This window comes from Lithobates pipiens, unplaced genomic scaffold (assembly GCF_037356315.1).
Source record: "Lithobates pipiens isolate NorthernLeopardFrog02 unplaced genomic scaffold, aLitPip1_a1.2 Scaffold_19, whole genome shotgun sequence".
Classification (NCBI taxonomy): Eukaryota; Metazoa; Chordata; class Amphibia; order Anura; family Ranidae; genus Lithobates; species Lithobates pipiens.
The window spans coordinates 592,771,245-592,789,546 of record NW_027507764.1 but is presented as its reverse complement, the minus strand read 5'-3'; the positions used below and the strand labels follow the sequence as shown (position 1 = coordinate 592,789,546).

The 18,302-nt window shown below is 51.2% G+C and overlaps 1 protein-coding gene across 1 annotated transcript in view; it reads right to left on the bottom strand.

Moving 5' to 3' along the window:
* Nucleotides 1–13,110: 13,110 nt before the first annotated feature.
* The window catches only part of SMARCC1 (SWI/SNF related BAF chromatin remodeling complex subunit C1), a gene marked incomplete in the record, with an annotated part of 43,857 nt that continues 38,665 nt past the window's right edge, over nucleotides 13,111–18,302 (bottom strand). Inside the window, 5 exon segments of the mRNA XM_077493589.1 lie at nucleotides 13,111–14,305; nucleotides 14,345–15,655; nucleotides 15,658–15,702; nucleotides 15,946–15,960; nucleotides 15,963–16,115. Of these exon segments, the coding sequence (XP_077349715.1) occupies nucleotides 15,507–15,655; nucleotides 15,658–15,702; nucleotides 15,946–15,960; nucleotides 15,963–16,115 (362 nt within the window).

The window sequence follows — 18,302 nt, the reverse complement described above, 5'->3', positions numbered from 1 at the left end:
ACAATGGTCCCAAAAATGTGTCAAAAATGTCCAATGTGTCCGCCATAGTGTCGCAGTCACAATAAAAACCGCTGATCGCCGCCATTACTAGCAAAAAATATATATATTAATAAAAATGCTATAAAACTATCCCCTATTTTGTAAACGCTATAACTTTTGCGCAAACCAATCAATAAACGATATTGCGATTTTTTTTTTTTACCAAAAATATGTAGAAGAATACGTATCGGCCTAAACTGAGGAAAAAAATGTACAAAATCAGCAGCCAATCAAACACTCCCCCCCCCACCCCCCCCCCCCCCCCCCACTGTATGCAGCCAATCGGATCACCAGGGAGGGCCCAGTGACATCATTACCATGCCATAGATATTTCAATAAAATTGTGATGCCCAACTGAATGCCAGTGGAGGCAAATGTGACCCCCAGTTGGAGCCTGGAACTCGATCATCCCAAATAACCATGACGGAATTTTTTTATTTACCAACCAACATGTTCATTTTAAGGTCATTTCAAAGGAAGGAGGGGGGGGGCGCTCTTTGTGCCTGGTGGACAATATGATTACCTGCTCACGGTGGGGGGGGGGGGGGGGGGGTGTATTACAGGCAACACAGGCAGTTCTCAGTTCTCCAGGTGGTTTTATATCAGCTGTAATGTAGGTCAGTGGGGCAGCCATTGTATTAATGAGCAATGGATCTGCCGCCATCTGCTGGTTGGGGTCAGTAATGCAGAAAGTTTTTATTTTTTTACTCTCGCTCTGGTCATACTGGCAACTGTAGAGGTGTTTATGGTTCACCTGATCAGTGGGAATTATTATTTTTTTGTTCCTTAATTATAAACTCGCAGAGAAGAATACAGTTTACATATTTTAAGCCCATAATCAGTAGAGTGTGTGTGTGTGTGGGGGGGGGGGGGGGTGTAAGGAAAAGGATTATTAACGCACAGTGAAGGGTGCGTTAATAATATTATACAGGATTTATATGGCGCCAACACTTTTCGCGGCGCTTTACAACATGAGGGCAGACAGTACAGTTACCTTACAAATCAATACAGGAGGAATCAGAGGGTCCTGATCCTGAGAGCTTACAATCTAAGAGAGGGGGTCAAGATGACACTTTGGACAAGGGGTCTGCCATGTACAAATTTAGTTTTTGCCTCAGAACAGTAGTGGGGTTCTGAGGGTTAATTATGTAGGTTTAACTTTGAGATCAGTCTGGCTGGGCTGTGTTAGAAGCTCTGCCTGGTCTTGTGTACAGTGAGGAGCACATGACAGGCTCAGAACCAGGCCTGGTTGGACGTTTTAGGCATTGGCGTTCCCCGGAGCCGATCAGTGGGTGCCGCAGAGGAGTCTGGGGAAGGGTAGTTAAGATGTTGATGTCACGTGTTCCAGGTTCGTTCGTGAGGCCCCAATGGTCTGTTCCTGATTCTGGACCGGGGTAGCCCCGCGAGGGGTCCCGGTCACAGGACCGTATGTCGCTCCTCAACATGCTTCGGTTGGTTGGCCCCAATAGACCCGTCTGGTCTGGGGTAGGGATCCGTCTGTTCCCGAGTCTCGGAACCGGCTGGTCCGAGGTGCAGTAACTGAGGGAGGATTCGGGGTGTCCGGGTGTGCTCTCGGCTTGGAGAGGCGCCACAGCTCGTGGAAGTGACCGGGGGAGGACTCTTCGGAGGAGGGCCAACAAGCTGGCACCCTGGGAAGTGCCTGGTTACTGAGTTGGGAAGGACATTGACGAATTCACTCTTTTTCCAGCACTGCCAAGGAGACAGAGAACGTTCCGGGGTACTGAGGGAAAAGGTTCCTATTCACTTCTGTTACCAGTTACTCAAGGTCTAAGATTTCACAAGTTCTGGACCAAAGTGCTGACCTCCATGATCTCTGAGCAAACAAGCAGGACAAAACTCTGGATAGCCGCACACTGGAAAAAGACTTGAAATCCCATCTTTAATTGAAACAACGTGGGTCACATCAAAACAAAATCGAAAAATCCACAGCAAAAAGAATAACAGGGTACAGGAAAAACTGACGCGTTTCGCACCTTAATCAGTGCGTACTCATAGCTAACCATCTTTCAAGCAAATATCAAGTAAGCACTGATTACGGTGCGAAACGCGTCAGAATTTTCCTGTACCCTGTTATTCCTTTTGCTGTGGATTTTTTTATTCTGTTTTGATGTGACCCACGTTGTTTCAATTAAATATGGGATTTCAAGTCTTTTTCCAGTGTGTGGCTATCCAGAGTTTTGTCCTGCTTGTTTGCTCATGGTGTGTGTAATGGTCAATACCTGGGGCTCATCAATAGGAGGCAGAGCTTCAGTCCTCGAGGATTACTTTGGAGCGGTGGTTCATCCTTTCTGCCATGATCTCTGGCTAGAGATTTGTTCAGCCTTGAAGCGCCCAGCTGCGAGTGGCTGCTCTCTGGGTGGCACTAGAGACTTTCTGATATTAGCAGTCCGAGGTGCCTGAGTTTCTTCACGCTTGCCCTCTGTTCCCATACGAGACTGCATTGTTGGATGTTACCCCTGCAAATAAAAACCTTTTCTAAAGGACTTTTATGGTGTCAGCGTTAGTTGGGTACTAACTCTGGGAACCCCTAGACGTGGAAGAACCAGCCAAGCGGAGGTAACCGGTAAGCCCAAAAGTTAAGGCCGCCCCGCCAAGGGTTATGGCCGCTACACAAAAAAAAAAGTAATAACAGTGGGGGATGGTCTGTTGTTAGGTGGTGGTCGGATAGGCAAGTGTTGTCAGGGATCATCTAAAAGTGGGCAGAGTAGGCGACAGTCAGACAGATTGGGGTAGGGAGTTCTATAGAATGGGAGAGGTTCGGGAGAAGTCCTGGAGGCGAGTATGGGAGGAGGCAACAAGGGAACTAGAGAGCAGGAGGTCTTGGGAGGAACAAAGAGAATGATTAGGTTGGTATTATGAGGCTAGGTTAGTGATGCAGGTAGGGGCCAAGTTGTGGATGGCTTTGTAAGTTATTGTTTGTATTTTAAATATAATTTGTTGAGTGAGCGTAAGCCAGTGCAGGGATCGGCAGAGAGGGGTGGAGGACACTGAATGGAGGCCAGTGGAGGGATTGGTAGAAAGGGTAGAGGACGCTAAATGGAGGCCAGTGGAAGGATCAGCAGAGAGGGGTGAAGGACACTGAATGGAGGCAAGTGGAGGGATTTGCTGAGAGGGGTGGGAGGACACTGAATAGAGGCCAGTGGAGAGATTGGAAGAGAGGGGTGGAGGACACTGAATAGAGGCCAGTGGAGAGATTGGAAGAGAGGGGTGGAGGACATTGAATGGAGGTAAGTGGAGGGATTGGTAGAGAGGGGTAGAGGACATTGAATGGAGGCCAGTGTAGGGATTGGCAGAGAGGGGTAGAGAACACTGAATGGAGGGTCAGTGGAGGGATCGGCAGAGAGGGATGGAGGACACTGAATGACGGCCAGTAGAGGGATTGGCAGAGAGGGTAGAGGATGCTAAATAGAGGCCAGTGGAAGAATCAACAGAGAGGGTGAAGGGCACTGAATGGAGGCCAGTGGAGGGATTGGCAGACAGGGGTAGAGGACACTGAGTGGAGGGGTTGGCAGAGAGGGGTAGAGGACACTGAATAGAGGCCAATGGAGAGATTGGAAGAGAGGGGTGGAGGACACTGAATGGAGACCAGTGAAGGGATTGGTAGAGAGGGGTGGAGGACACTGAATGGAGACCAGTGGAGGGATTGGTAGAGAGGGGTGGTGGACACTGAATGGAGACCAGTGGAGGGATTGGTAGAGAGGGGTGGAGGACACTGAATGGAGACCAGTGGAGGGATTGGTAGAGAGGGGTGGAGGACACTGAATGGAGACCAGTGGAGGGATTGGTAGAGAGGGGTGGTGGACACTGAATGGAGACCAGTGGAGGGATTGGTAGAGAGGGGTGGTGGACACTGAATGGAGACCAGTGGAGGGATTGGTAGAGAGGGGTGGAGGACACTGAATGGAGACCAGTGGAGGGATTGGTAGAGAGGGGTGGAGGACACTGAATGGAGGTCAGTGGAGGGATTGGTAGAGAGGGGTGGTGGACACTGAATGGAGGCCAGTGGAGGGATTGGCAGAGAGGGGTGGAGGACATTGAATGGAGGCCAGTGGAGGGATTGGCAGAGAGGGGTGGAGGACACTGAATGGAGACCAGTGGAGGGATTGGTAGAGAGGGGTGGAAGACACTGAATGAAGGTCAGTGGAGGGAGTCTGGCAGCGGCATTCATGATGGACTGAAGGAGGGGATAGCCTATGTAAAGATAATCCAATGAGGAGGGAACTGCAGTAGTCGAGGTGAGAGATGACCGGGGAGTGAATTAGTAGCTTTGTGGTGTCTTTGGTTAGGAAGGGACGTATTTTGGAAATGTTGCATAGGTTGAGGCGGCATGATTTGCACAGTGATTTATAGAGGTGGGTTAAGAAAGGAAATGGGGTGTACCCCAAGAGTTACTTGACAGGTTTTGACTTAAAGGAGGGTGAAGAATGAAGGAAAGGGAGGAGATGGGAGGTGGGCAATGGAGGAAGTTCTCAGGTAGACCTCTTGGTGACTCTCATGCATCTATGGGCTCCTCTGAGAATAGAAAGGCCTTTCAGTAGATCCTCCATAGACCTGAGGTCTTCAACTCTTCATCTCAGTGGGATCTGGGAGCATTCGAAAGATGTCTAAGTACAGAGTTTTTACTGGACAGAGGAGAGATGGAGAAGAAGAAGGAAAAATGCCACGAAGTTCGGAATGGTGTAATCTGAATATTTTTGTGTGATAGTTCTAACTGCAGCCAAGTCCCAGGCCTCTCCAGGCCTAATGGTGACCAGAGTTAGGGACAGCTGACATCCTTCTGTTTAGAGTGGGTATACGAGGCATGGTGGGTGAGTTGCAAGGTAGATTAATGGGCGCCAGACACTTCTTGAAATCAAAGAGATTTATTGTCTCTCAAACGGATCTGTGGGAGAGAGGGTTAGGGCCAGGACACCCTTTAGTAGTTGCAATGTTCATTTAGCAGACTCCAAGAGTTCTATAGTTCTATAGATAGACAGCCATGCAGGGAAAGGCACCCAGCAAGACACCACATCTGCATGAGTAGGGCCGCTGTCTCCTATGGCAACGAACTTGAAATAGTTTCTAACAAAGGTTGCAATGAACTTATTCACTTCTTAAAATATCTCCTATTGTAGAACTTCACTCCACTGAGCTCTCAGTCCTTCACTAGACTTTCTGATCCACTGCCACTGGATCCCCCCTGAGCTCTTCCAATCTTCAGTATCTTCAAGCGTCACCCCGCGTCTCTGCTGGGTCCCTACTTTGGCACTCACAGATACTCCTCAAGCGTCACCCACTGGCCTGCTCGGTCCTGGCTTGGCACACAAGGCTGCTCTGCAAGTGTCACCTCCACTGGCTCGGTCCCTGGCTTGGCACACAAGGCTGCTCTGCAAGTGTCACCTCCACTGGCTCGGTCCCTGGCTTGGCACACAAGGCTGCTCTGCAAGTGTCACCTCCCACTGGCTCGGTCCCTGGCTTGGCCACACAAGGCTGCTCTGCAAGTGTCTTCCTCCACTGGCTCGGTCCCTGGCTTGGCACACAAGGCTGCTCTGCAAGTGTCACCTCCACTGGCTCGGTCCCTGGCTTGGCACACAAGGCTGCTCTGCAAGTATCACCTCCACTGGCTCGGTCCCTGGCTTGGCACACAAGCTGCTCTGCAAAGCGTCTCCTCCACTGGCTCGGTCCCTGGCTTGGCACACAAGGCTGCTCTGTAAGTGTCTCCTCCACTGGCTCGGTCCCTGGCTTGGCACACAAGGCTGCTCTGCAAGCGTCTCCTCCGCTGGCTGGGTCCCTGGCTTGGCACACAAGGCTGCTCTGCAAGTGTCACCTCCACTGGCTCGGTCCCTGGCTGGGCACACAAGGCTGCCTCTGCAAGCGTCTCCTCCACTGGCTCGGTCCCTGGCTTGGCACACAAGGCTGCTCTGCAAGCGTCTCCTCCGCTGGCTGGGTCCCTGGCTTGACATCTGCTGAAGTTTCCCAATTCTTCACAGTCCCCGCTGGTGAGAATACTGCTCTGGTACTGGCTTCAACTACTCACAGTGGTCCCCGTTACAAGTTGGATGGTCCCTTAGTGGCAACAGCTTCCCCTCCACCTCTGACCGTGAGAGCTTCTCCCGCCGGCAGAAACGTCACTTCTGGTTGGACCGCAAGCTGAAATCCCAACCCTACTCTTCTCTCTTGCGTCTGGATAGGCCCTCAGACAGCCTACCAGTACAACCCATGTCCCCCAGACAGCCATCCAGGTGGCACAGAACCCCGATCACCTGACCCCACCCAAAATAAAAAGGTCCCTTGGCCTACTGGCAGAGCCTAAGAAAATCCCTGCCCATTGGCTAAGACACCCCATTTATTCTTAATCTTTCCTTGCAATGCCCTTGTCTTATCTAATGCCACCAGATACCCGGCCACCTAGTGACAGAAGAGAGAAGTGCAGCAATTCCAGAATTAGGGTGAAATCAATTGACCTCCTATCAATTGGCCAATGCAACTATCACCTGGCAAATAAATTTACCAGCAACCCCGCCTAAACATTTGGGGTGCTACATAACCATGGACTGAATGGTTGTAACCTGGGAAAGGACCGGAAAACATGCAGAACGGTGCCCACCTTGAGATTGCGGCGTCAACAAAGATCCGGCCCCCCGGGAGAAGAGTTCTGCACCACCTGTTTTTTTTTTCCCCCTGAATCTTCAAACATATAGAGGACTAAAGCACATGATGCCCAGGAGTTGTATGGACGAAGGGTTAAGGATTTTTATTCCAAAACTGGAAGTGAAGGATTTGAACATTCTGTAAGATCCCGGGGGTAACACCCCGCATGTAGACCACTGCGAATGACAGCCTCAGGTAGGAGGTGGGAATCATTTGGTGAAAGGGAGGGGACGGGGGTTATGGTGTGTGGTAGGGCTTGGCCCCTTAGTTCCAGTGAAGGGAACTCTTAAGGCGTCAGCATACCAAGACATGTTGGACAGTTTCATGCTCCCAACTTTGTGGGAACAGTTTCGGGATGGCCCCTTCCTGTTCCAACATGACTGAGCACCAGTAAGCAAGGTCCATAAAGATATGGATGAGCGAGTTTGGGGTGGAGGAACTTGATTGGCCTGCACAGAGTCCTGGCCTCAACCATATAGAACACCTTTGGGATGAATTATTAGAGTGTAGACTGCGAGCCAAGCCTCCTCGCCCAACATCAGTGCCCGACCTCACAATGGGCTTCTGGAGGAATGGTCAAACACTCCTAAACCTTGTGGACGGCCTTCTCAGAAGAGTTGAAAGCTGGTATAGCTGCAAAGGGCGGGCCAACTCAATATTGAACCCTACGGACTAAGACGCCATTAAAGTTTGTGTGCGTGTAAAGGCAGTCCCAAAACTTTGGTAATATAGGGTATGTTTAGTCGAAGTTCCATGTCTGTGATGGAGGACAGATCTCTCGGAGTCACATACAGGATCAGAGGGGACCTCAGGGAATGCGCTCGCTGAAAATGATGCGGAGAATGTGGAAAGCGAAGTAAATTTTCCCCTGGAGGAGCCAGAGAACCTGAATGAGATAAAAGGATCCAGTAGGGGGTCGGTGACACCAGGGGGGGGGGGGGGGATTTATTAGGGGCCAGTGACACCAGGGGTGGATCCAATTAGGGCCGGTGACACCAGGAGGGGAAATTTATTAGGGGACAGCAACACCACGGGTGTATCCAATAGGGGGGACAGTGACACCAGGGGGAGGAATTTATTAGGGGCCAGTGACACCAAGGGTGGATCCGATTGGGGGCCATTGACTCTAGAGGAGGAAATTATTAGGGCCAGTGACTCCAGGAGAGGATTCCAGCGGGGGCCAGTGACTCCAGGAGAGGATTCCAGCGGGGGCCAGTGACTCCAGGAGAGGATTCCAGCGGGGGCCAGTGACTCCAGGAGAGGATTCCAGCGGGGGCCAGTGACTCCAGGAGAGGATCCAGCGGGGCCAGTGACTCCAGGGCATGAACCGAACCGATGGGGCCAGCAGCTCTAGGGGAGGATTCAATTAGGGGACCAGTGACTCCCAGAGGATCTTATTAGGTGTCAGGGAAGATATGACTGGGGCTCAGTGACACCAGAAAAGGATCTAATATATGGGGGGGGGGGCAGCAGTGACTCCAGAGAAGGATATTTTTAAGATTTACCCCCCCCCCTTCATGACCAGGCCATTGTTTGCTATTCGGCACTGCATTGTTTTAACTGGCAATTGCGTCGTGGTGCACCACTGCACTCAAATTACATTTTATATCATTTTTTTCACCCAAGTAGAAGCTTTCTTTTGGTGATATTTGATCATCACTGGGTTTTAAAAAATAAATAAATTATCATATACAGTAAGGGGCGGAATATTTGACCATTGTACGTTTGTCTACTGACAAAGAAACGATCAGTCTATACTTCTTTATGGTCGGTTTATTATTACAGTGAGAGACAGAATAACAAACAAAAATATCCAGAAAAACGCATTTCAAAAAAGTTATAAATTGATTTTCATTTTAATGAGTGAAATAAATATTTGCTGACTTAGTAGTTGGTGGAGAAAACCTTGTTGTCGTTCAGAGGTCAGACATTCCTTGGAGTTGGCCTCCAGGTTCGCACATCTCAGGAGGGATTTTGTCCGCTTTGCAGATCCTCTCCAAGTCATGAAGGTTTCCAGGCTGACGTTTGGTAACTTGAACCTTCAGCTTCCTCCACATATTTTCTATGGGATTAAGGTCTGGAGACCGGCTGGGCCACTCCAGGACCTTCAGGTGCTTCTTCTTGAGCCACTTTGTTGCCTTGACTGTGTGTTTTGGGTCATTGTCATGATGGAATTCATGACCCATTTTCAATGCCCTGGTTGAGGGAAGGAGGTTCTCACCAAAGATTTGATGGTACATGGCCCCGTCCATCGTCCCCTTTGCTGCTGTGAAGTTGTCCTGTTCCTTAGCCGACAAACTCCCCCAAAGCATAATGTTTCCACCTCCATGTATGACGGTGGAGGACGGTGTTCTTGGGGTCATAGGTCCTCCATGTATGACGGTGGGGGATGGTGTTCTTGGGGTCATAGGTCCTCCATGTATGACGGTGGGGGATGGTGTTCTTGGGGTCATAGGTCCTCCATGTATGACGGTGGGGGATGGTGTTCTTGGGGTCATAGGTCCTCCATGTATGACGGTGGGGGATGGTGTTCTTGGGGTCATAGTTCCTCCATGTATGACGGTGGGGGATGGTGTTCTTGGGGTCATAGGTCCTCCATGTATGACGGTGGGGGATGGTGTTCTTGGGGTCATAGGTCCTCCATGTATGACGGTGGGGGATGGTGTTCTTGGGGTCATAGGTCCTCCATGTATGACGGTGGGGGATGGTGTTCTTGGGGTCATAGGTCCTCCATGTATGACGGTGGGGGATGGTGTTCTTGGGGTCATAGGTCCTCCATGTATGACGGTGGGGGATGGTGTTCTTGGGGTCATAGGTCCTCCATGTATGACGGTGGAGGATGGTGTTCTTGGGGTCATAGGTCCTCTATGTATGACGGTGGGGGATGGTGTTCTTGGGGTCATAGGTCCTCCATGTATGACGGTGGGGGATGGTGTTCTTGGGGTCATAGGCAGCATTCCTCCTCCTCCTACAAACATGGCGAGTTGAGTTGATGCCAAAGATCTGGATTTTGGTCTCCTCTGACCACAACACTTTCCCCCGGTTCTTCTCGGAATCATTCGATGTTCATTAGTGATCTTCAGAGGGACCTGTACATGTGATTTCCTGAGCGGGGGGAACCTGTACATGTGATTTCCTGAGCGGGGGGACCTGTACATGTGATTTCCTGAGCGGGGGGGGACCTGTACATGTGATTTCCTGAGCGGGGGGGGACCTTGCAGGCTCTGCAGGATTTCAGTCCCTCACGGTGTAGTGTGTTACCGATTGTTCTCTTGGTGACGATGGTCCCAGCTGAGATCATGGAGAAGATTCTCCGGTGTAGTTCTGGGCGGATTCCTCACCGTTCTCCTGATCATTGATCCTCCACGAGGTGAGATCTTCCATGGAGCCCCAGACCGAGGAGATCCATCGTTATTATGTGTTTCTTCCATTTGTGAATAATAATCCCACCAACTGTTGTCACCTCTCACCAAGCTGCTTGGCGATGGTCTTGTAGCCCATTCCAGCCTTGTGTAGGTCTCCAATCTTCTCCCCGACATCCTTGGACAGCTCTTTGGTCTTGGCCATGGTGGAGAGATTGGAATCTGATTGATTGCTTCTGTGGACAAGCTGAGATTAGGAGCACTCCCTTTAAGAGAGTGCCATTATAATCTCAGCTTGTTACCTGTATAGAAGACACCTGGGAGCCAGAAATGTTGCTTATTAATGGGGGATCAAATACTTATTTCACTCATTAAAATGCAAATCAATTTGTAACTTTTCTTTTTTTTTTTTAAATGTGTTTTTCTGGATATTTTTGTTATTCTGTCCCTCACTGTTATAATAAACCGAGTTCGGTGATGATGACAGTCAGAGCTCCGTCTCGTCATCCTCTTCGCCAATCCCAGTAATCATTGGCTGGGAGCCACGGATCGGCTTGTGCTGTAAGAGACTCAAAAAAGTAGTTCCCGCACTTTTTTTTGCCATGAAGTTGCACGGATGTCTTCCAAGTCGCACTGACGCGCAGCTTTAAAATCGTGGCATGAAATCCAGCGCCAGACTTCCTGTAATAAAGACCGCCCACTGGTTAAATATCTTTAACACCCGCCCCCGCCCTTTATTAAGCCAACAGGTTACATCACCACCCAGGATCCTCTTTCACCGGAGCTGGGACCATATCATGTGCCCAGACTTTTAGGCCCCTTGCGCCCGCCCCAATGCTTCATGAACGAGAACTTGTCACAAAAATCACATAACGGAGCGTGGAATTTTAAGGTATCCAATTACTTAGCACCTCATACTTTATAATTTTTTGCAAAAAGTGTGAGTGTGTGTACTAAAATCTCAATGGTAAAAAATATATATATTGTATTTATAGACATTGCACATAAATTTTTGAGCCAATATTGACATTTTATGCTCTAGTGTAGGGCGTTACCTGTGGCCCGAGGGCGGGAATGCGGCCCGCTTCTTGCAGCCCAGATTCCTCTCACTGATAGAGGGCAATAATTCCTCCTACTGATACGATGGGCCATATGTCCTTCCACTGATGTAAATGTTGAAAACAATCCCTCCCACCAACATTGAAGTGGGGCACACCTCATCCTCCCACCCACGGCGGGGCACCCTGCTCCTCCTCCTCAGACGCCCACGGCGGGGCACCCTGCTCCTCCTCCTCAGACGCCCACGGCGGGGCACCCTGCTCCTCCTCCTCAGACGCCCACGGCGGGGCACCTCTCACCCTACGACGAGGCACCTCTCTCCCCCTCCCTCAACTGGACGCCAGTGATGGGGCCTCCCTCTCTCTCTCGGACACCAACGATGGGGCACCATTCTCTCCTCCCCACTGGATGCCAACGATCATGCACCCTCCTCTGACACCAACAAAGGGGCGCCACTCTTCTCTCTCTCTCCCCCCCCAACTGGATGCCAACAAAAGGGCGCCGCTCTCTGCCTCAAATGTACGCCAAAGGGGCACCACTCTACCCGCCCCCCCCCAACTGAACGCCAAAGGAGCACCGGTCCCTCTCCCCCCACTGAATGGCAATGATAGGGCACCGTGCTCTCCCCCCCCCGGATGCCAACGAAAGGGCACCGTTACCTCTCTTCTTCCCACCCCAACTGGATGCAAACGATGGGGGCGTCCCCCACTGGACGCCAACAATGCTCCCGATATCACTTCCCTTGGCACAGAAAAGGCTCAGCTCTGCCCCCTCCCTCGTGTCAGTCATCCGGGACACATGACAGGTCCCAGATGACTGCACGGTGGAGCCACTCATGCAGTGGGTGCCTGGCTGTGAAGCCACAGCCAGGTGCCCACAGTTTGAATGCCAGCACCGCTGAGCAGGTGGGGTGGGGGGTGTGAAAGAGCGGGGCTTTGTTTCCCCGCATCACTGGAGCCCGAGACAGGTAAGTGTCTGATTATTAAAAGTCAGCAGCTGCAGCATTTTGTAGCTGCTGTTTTTTTTGGGGAGAACTCTTCAACCACTTACAGACCGAACCATTTTGCTGGTCAAAGACCAGGGCACTTTTTGCGATTCGGCACAGCGTCACTTTAACTGACAATTGCGCGGTCGTGCAACGTGGCTCCCAAACAAGAGTGGCGTCCTTTTTTTCCCCCACAAATAGAGCTTTCTTTTTGGTGGTATTGATCACCCCTGTGGTTTTAATTTTTTGCGCTGTGAACAAAAATAGAGCGAAGATTTTGGAAAAAAACAAACAAAAAAAAAACATTTACTTTTTATCATAAATATTCCCCCCCCCCAAAAAAAAAAAAAAAAAAATTATATATATATATATAAACATTTTTCCCCTCAGTTTAGGCCGATACGTATTCTTCTACATTTTTTTTAAATTAAAAATATCGCAATAAGCGATTGATTGGTTTGCGCAAAAGTTATAGCGTTTACAAAATAGGGGATAGTTTTATGGCATTTTTATTAATACTTTTTTTTTACTCTAGTAATGACGGTGATCAGAAATTTTTGTGACTGGGACATTATGGCAGCGCGCTCGCGATGGCAGGGCGGCATTAAAGATTGGGTGTACCTGTACGCCAATATGCCTGCCCATGCCATTCTGCCGACGTACATCGGCGTGCGCTGGTCGGGAAGTGGTTAAGGACTGATGTTGAGAACCACTCAGGCCTAAGATGATTAAATGAATGCAAAAAAATGTTTATATATTTTCTATCAAAAAATTAAATAAAAATAGATATATAATTTATCAAAAGCTTTTAGCAACCGGCTGATTCCAGGAGGGGTCTGAGATGGACACAGGCCCATAACAGGCACAGCCAAGAATATGCCCCCCCCCCCCCCCCCATTTACAAAGTATAGACACAAGTTCAAAGAGGTCTATTTTGTGTCGGCTTTCATACCGAAAATCCAAATCCCGGAGTACCACTTTAAATATGGAAGATAAAGAAAAGCCACACGACACTTCTACAAAAGAAATCCGCATTTTTATTTAACAAATCTGGATGGCCGAGAGCCAAGATAGGATCACATACATATCTGGAAAAACAAAACGCTGGCCCCAAATGTCTAACACTGGGGCTCCACCCCCAACCGATACAGGAGAGAATAGAGGGGGCGCCTCCAGAGAGCCCCCCCCCCCGATACTGGAGAGAATAGGGGGCCCCCCTCCAGAGCACCCCCCCCCATTGTGAGCGGTAAATCCCAGAGGGTTCATTCTGCTGCCAAAACCCAGAAGAGAAAAAAAAAAAAAATAGAAATGCAAAAAAACGAGAAAAGTTTGTTACAGTAACTTTATTATCTAGAAGGAAGAAAGGAAGTCCCGGAGCACAGCGGACTCATCGCCGCCATTTTATTAATGGAGATACAACTTCCAGTTGTCCCCAGCCGCCGAGTTTACCGCATCAATATCTACGCATGTCTCCTTAAAGCTCAACTCTGACCCAGGAATAAACAAAAACCCCATAACCTTTAACCCCCCCCCCTTCCCCCAACCAATCTGTCTCTGACCCACTTATACTTACCGTAAAACCCAACTGAACGGTAAATGAGCGAAATACATTCAAGGTGCATCCATACAAAAAGGGGAGTAGAAAAACCTGTCTGCATGCTGCAGAGAAGGACAATTGTTCTCTATCTGGAAGCAGTGGTCTCTCTGCAGAGGCCCACCTCACACAAGTTTGAGCTACAGCTCTCATTGGAAAAAGATCGAGCTTCTCCGTCAGCAGGAAGCATTAGCTCAGCATTTGCAGGAGGGGGGAGAGGGAGACGGGTGGGGCTGGTGTTGGGACTTCTGCTGCCAGAAGGACAAGAGGGACTAGGACTTCCGGTCCATGAAGGGAAGTATGAAATGGGTTATGGAGACTTTAATAGCTCCAGCACTGGCCCTGTGCAGCATGGCACTGGTTCCTATGCCTTGCTGGCACACCCCCGAACCATGTGCCCCCAGAACCGTGACTGCGCCGTCTGTCACTTTCAAATCTAGCAATGATCAGGAGCCGGTAGGACGGGCTCTCAATTATGTGATCAGGAAGCCCAGGCATCTCCTCCAGCACTAAAATCATTTAAAGAGCCAGTGGAAAGGGGTTGGGTAAAGATGGCCATACTGCTAGTTACGCGCCCCCCACCCCTCCCAAAGTTCAGCTTTAAACAGTGGGCACCTCAGCCCAGTCGGCTGCCAGCTACAAAGGGTGGGGCACCGCAGCTCCAGTCGGCTGCCAGCTACAAAGGGTGGGGCACCGCAGCTCCAGTCGGCTGCCAGCTACAAAAGGGTGGGGCACCGCAGCTCCAGTCGGCTGCCAGCTACAAAGGGTGGGGCACCGCAGCTCCAGTCGGCTGCCAGCTACAAAGGGTGGGGCACCGCAGCTCCAGTCGGCTGCCAGCTACAAAGGGTGGGGCACCGCAGCTCCAGTCGGCTGCCAGCTACAAAGGGTGGGGCACCGCAGCTCCAGTCGGCTGCCAGCTACAAAGGGTGGGGCACCGCAGCTCCAGTCGGCTGCCAGCTACAAAGGGCGGGGCACCGCAGCTCCAGTCGGCTGCCAGCTACAAAGGGCGGGGCACCGCAGCTCCAGTCGGCTGCCAGCTACAAAGGGTGGGGCACCGCAGCTCCAGTCGGCTGCCAGCTACAAAGGGCGGGGCACCGCAGCTCCAGAGGGTGGGGCACTGCAGCTCCAATTTGTCGTTCCACAAGGCCATGATGGTTTCACTTTGGCAGGCGGATTTGAGCCACAACTGGGGGTGGTGCTGGGGGGTGAAGTGGATGGGGACAGCTCAGCACTGGAAATCGGAGACACAAGCAGCCATCCCGGCAAATCTGGAAGAATTAGGTTGGACTTTGAAAACACAACCCTTCCCCCCCCCTCCCCAAAAACAACGCGGTCCACATTAACTTTCCAAAAGAGGTAGATTTCAGTCTAGCAGACGCAACACCTGACCGTTCTCTGCGCCAAGAAACAAAGGAGAAGAAAAATAAAAAGCAATGCAACGGTTAGAAAAAAATCGGGTCCAGAGCTGGAGGTCCCGTCTCAAAGTGCTGCCCCTAGTGGGCAAAAGTGGCAAGTACCGTTAGATGCAAGACCCAGGAACACAAGCCTCAAACTTACTGAAGATGTTTTATTACAAAAAAAAAAATTTAAAATAAAAATGAAGCTAACATGCAACATGATCTCCCACAAACAGTAATAACAAAACAAAAAAAAAAAAATGCATTTTGAGAAAAAAAAAAATAATAATTCTGGAATCAGTGTTGAATGCTAAGGTTGGGGGGGAGGGGAATGGAACACGCAAACTCCCAGAAGTACGCATGGATTGACGCCTTTCTCCAATAAATACTCTAAAAAGCGAGGAGGGCCTGTAGTCATTTCACTGGTCAAGTACGCAGATCCGTCTGTATAAAAACTCCTCACTCCGGGTACAAAATGACAGCTGGGAGAGGCGGGCCGGACTCGGCACTACCCACTTATGGGGCTGCTGTGGCGGAGGCACCATGGGAGGGGGTGTTGGTCCGTCGTTGGGGGAGGTGGCGCCGGTGCCTGTTGCTGGGGTGGCGGCGTTGGATCTGCAGACAAAAAACATGTTTTATATATTAGATATATACTCCAAGTACAAAACTATAGTCAGCCTATGCAATGCTTCATACAACATTCAGGAATGGGTACAGCGCTATGGAATATGTCAGAGCTATATCAATGTATAATAGTGTGCGTGACTGTGGGGGGAGGGGACATTAGAGTGCAAGCTCCTCTGGTACATAGACTGATGTGACCCGTACTCGGGTAGAGATAAGGATGAAAGCTCTTACACATGCCATTCGGGGCATTGGCGGTCGCACATTCATCATCCCGCCTGGCATGGGGGGCATTCCTGCCTGTGGGGGTTGGGGGTGAGGTGGTCCAGCTGCTGGATGCATGTTGGGCATTATCCGGGATGCCATAGGAGGTGCAGACATGGCGCTCGGCCCAGGAACCGGACCTGCAAAAATGAAATAGAGCGTTAGTTTCTGTGGTTACCGCTACATTGGTCAGCGCTGTCACTGCGAAGGGAGGGGGAGGAGCACCGCTGAGTCAGTATGACCAATCCCAGGAAACGATGAAGCCATCCTCTGCCCTGTACTTACTGCCACCCTATTGGTCAGGATGGGAACCAGCGCTGTCATAGATGGGAGGAGTGGATATCCTGTCCATTCTACAGTATGTGAATCGGCACTGAAAATATCTTCCGGATAATTTGGGAGACACCGACCCCCCCCCCCCCCCCCCCCCCAACTCCTCCAATACTCCACACAGGCCGACCTGCCTCCCCTCCAAACCCCCCACACACACAGGCCGGACCCCACTGCTCAGACCCCCACACACACAGGCCGACCCCACTGCTCAGACCCCCACACACAGGCCGACCCCACTGCTCAGACCCCCACACACAGGCCGACCCCACTCCTTCAATACCCCCCCAAAGGCCACCCCGCCCCCTCCCCCCCAAACACAGGCCGACCCCACTCCTGCAATACCCCACTGCTCAGACCCCCACACAGACCGACCCCACTCCTCCAATCCCTCCCCCCACAGAGGCTGCCTCGCCCCCCCCCAAAACTCCTTTGATCCCCACAGGCTGCCCCAACACTCCTGATATCCCACTCTTCCACATTCCTCCACTGCCCCCGCTCCTCCCCAGACGCCCCCACCCCCCCAGCTCCTCCCCAGACGCCCCCACCCCCCCCCAGGTCCTCCGACCCACACATAGGCTGCCCCCCCACACACACACTCCTGACCCTACTACTCAGATGCCCCCACAAAGCCCAAGCCCCCACTCCTCCAATCCCACCCCACCTACCCCCAAACTCCTCCAATCCCCCCACAAAAGGACACCTGCACTCGTCCGAACCCCTCCCCCCACATTCCTCCATTCCCCCCCCCCCCAAAGGCCACCCCCGAAGCTCCTCAGACACCCTCCCCCAAACAGGCTGCCTCCATCATTCCTCTGACCCCCTCCCCCCCTCCCCACACTCCTCCAATCTACAGACGTCTTTTTCCCAACCTGACAGACCGCTCATTTCACCACACCAGATACAGACTTGCCCATTCCTCCATTGCATATGTGTGGGGGCAAAGAGGGCAGTGCTTTCATGCACCCCCCCCCCCCCACCATGCACTCACAGCACAGTGGCCAAGCTGTCACATGATCAGACAGCTCCCCCCGGGAATAAAATTCCAGTTAAAAGTTTGCCAGGGCTGGGCAGGAAGGTGTTGAGGCTCTACTACAGTTTGCGTATAAACCTGCACCTGTCACCCCTGCATAGCGGATGGGCACACCTTTACAGGTACCGCCGACGTCACATGACTGCCAATACGCCAACCACAGGAACCATGGCACTGCACAGGCGCTGTCCCGCACAATGTATTAAGAGGTTCCATAGACAATGTAAGCTTATTCTGCCCCCTGCTGTGTGAGAGGCAACCGCAACATAATTCTCATCAATTATAACTGAACTAGAAAGTAATCTGTACTGATATAAAAAAAGGTGTCTGTACCAAACCACTTATATAATCTGATTTTATATTAGTCTAAACTGCCCATCGGAAGAGAAGCCCAGCTACCACCGGGGAGCGGAGTACAAGGCTCAGAGTATTTATCCATCTTTAATCAGTTGCACTCGATATCTGGGACTGGTTTGGCATTTACACTGAAGGGATTTCTTCTTCCAAAGTCGGGTGCAGAGAGATCAATGAGCTGCAATGTTAGATTCCCTAAAAACTGTAATGTCTCCTCCCCTGGTCAGAAGTGGCACTGCAGCATTGATCGATAGTGATAAGATGTGCGGGGGCCACCTGCCACCCTCCGGCATCTATGTCAGAAGTCTGACCCTCACCGAATAGGAGTCCTCGGCTGTACATCCAATGAAGTGCGAGGGAGGGACGCTTCCCTCATCGGCTGCACTGACCCTGGCCTTGTAGCGCCCCGGGGGGCCCTCCCACTGACCCCTGGCATTGTAGGGCCCTGAGGGTCCACCCACTGACCCCGCCTTAGCGTTACTCCGAGTTCCCACCCACTGACCCTGGCCCTTGTAGCTCCCCGAGGGCACACCCAATGACCCTGGCCTTGTTATCTTGAGTGCCAACCCCCCCACTAACCAAGCCTTATTACCCCCGAAGACCAACCCAC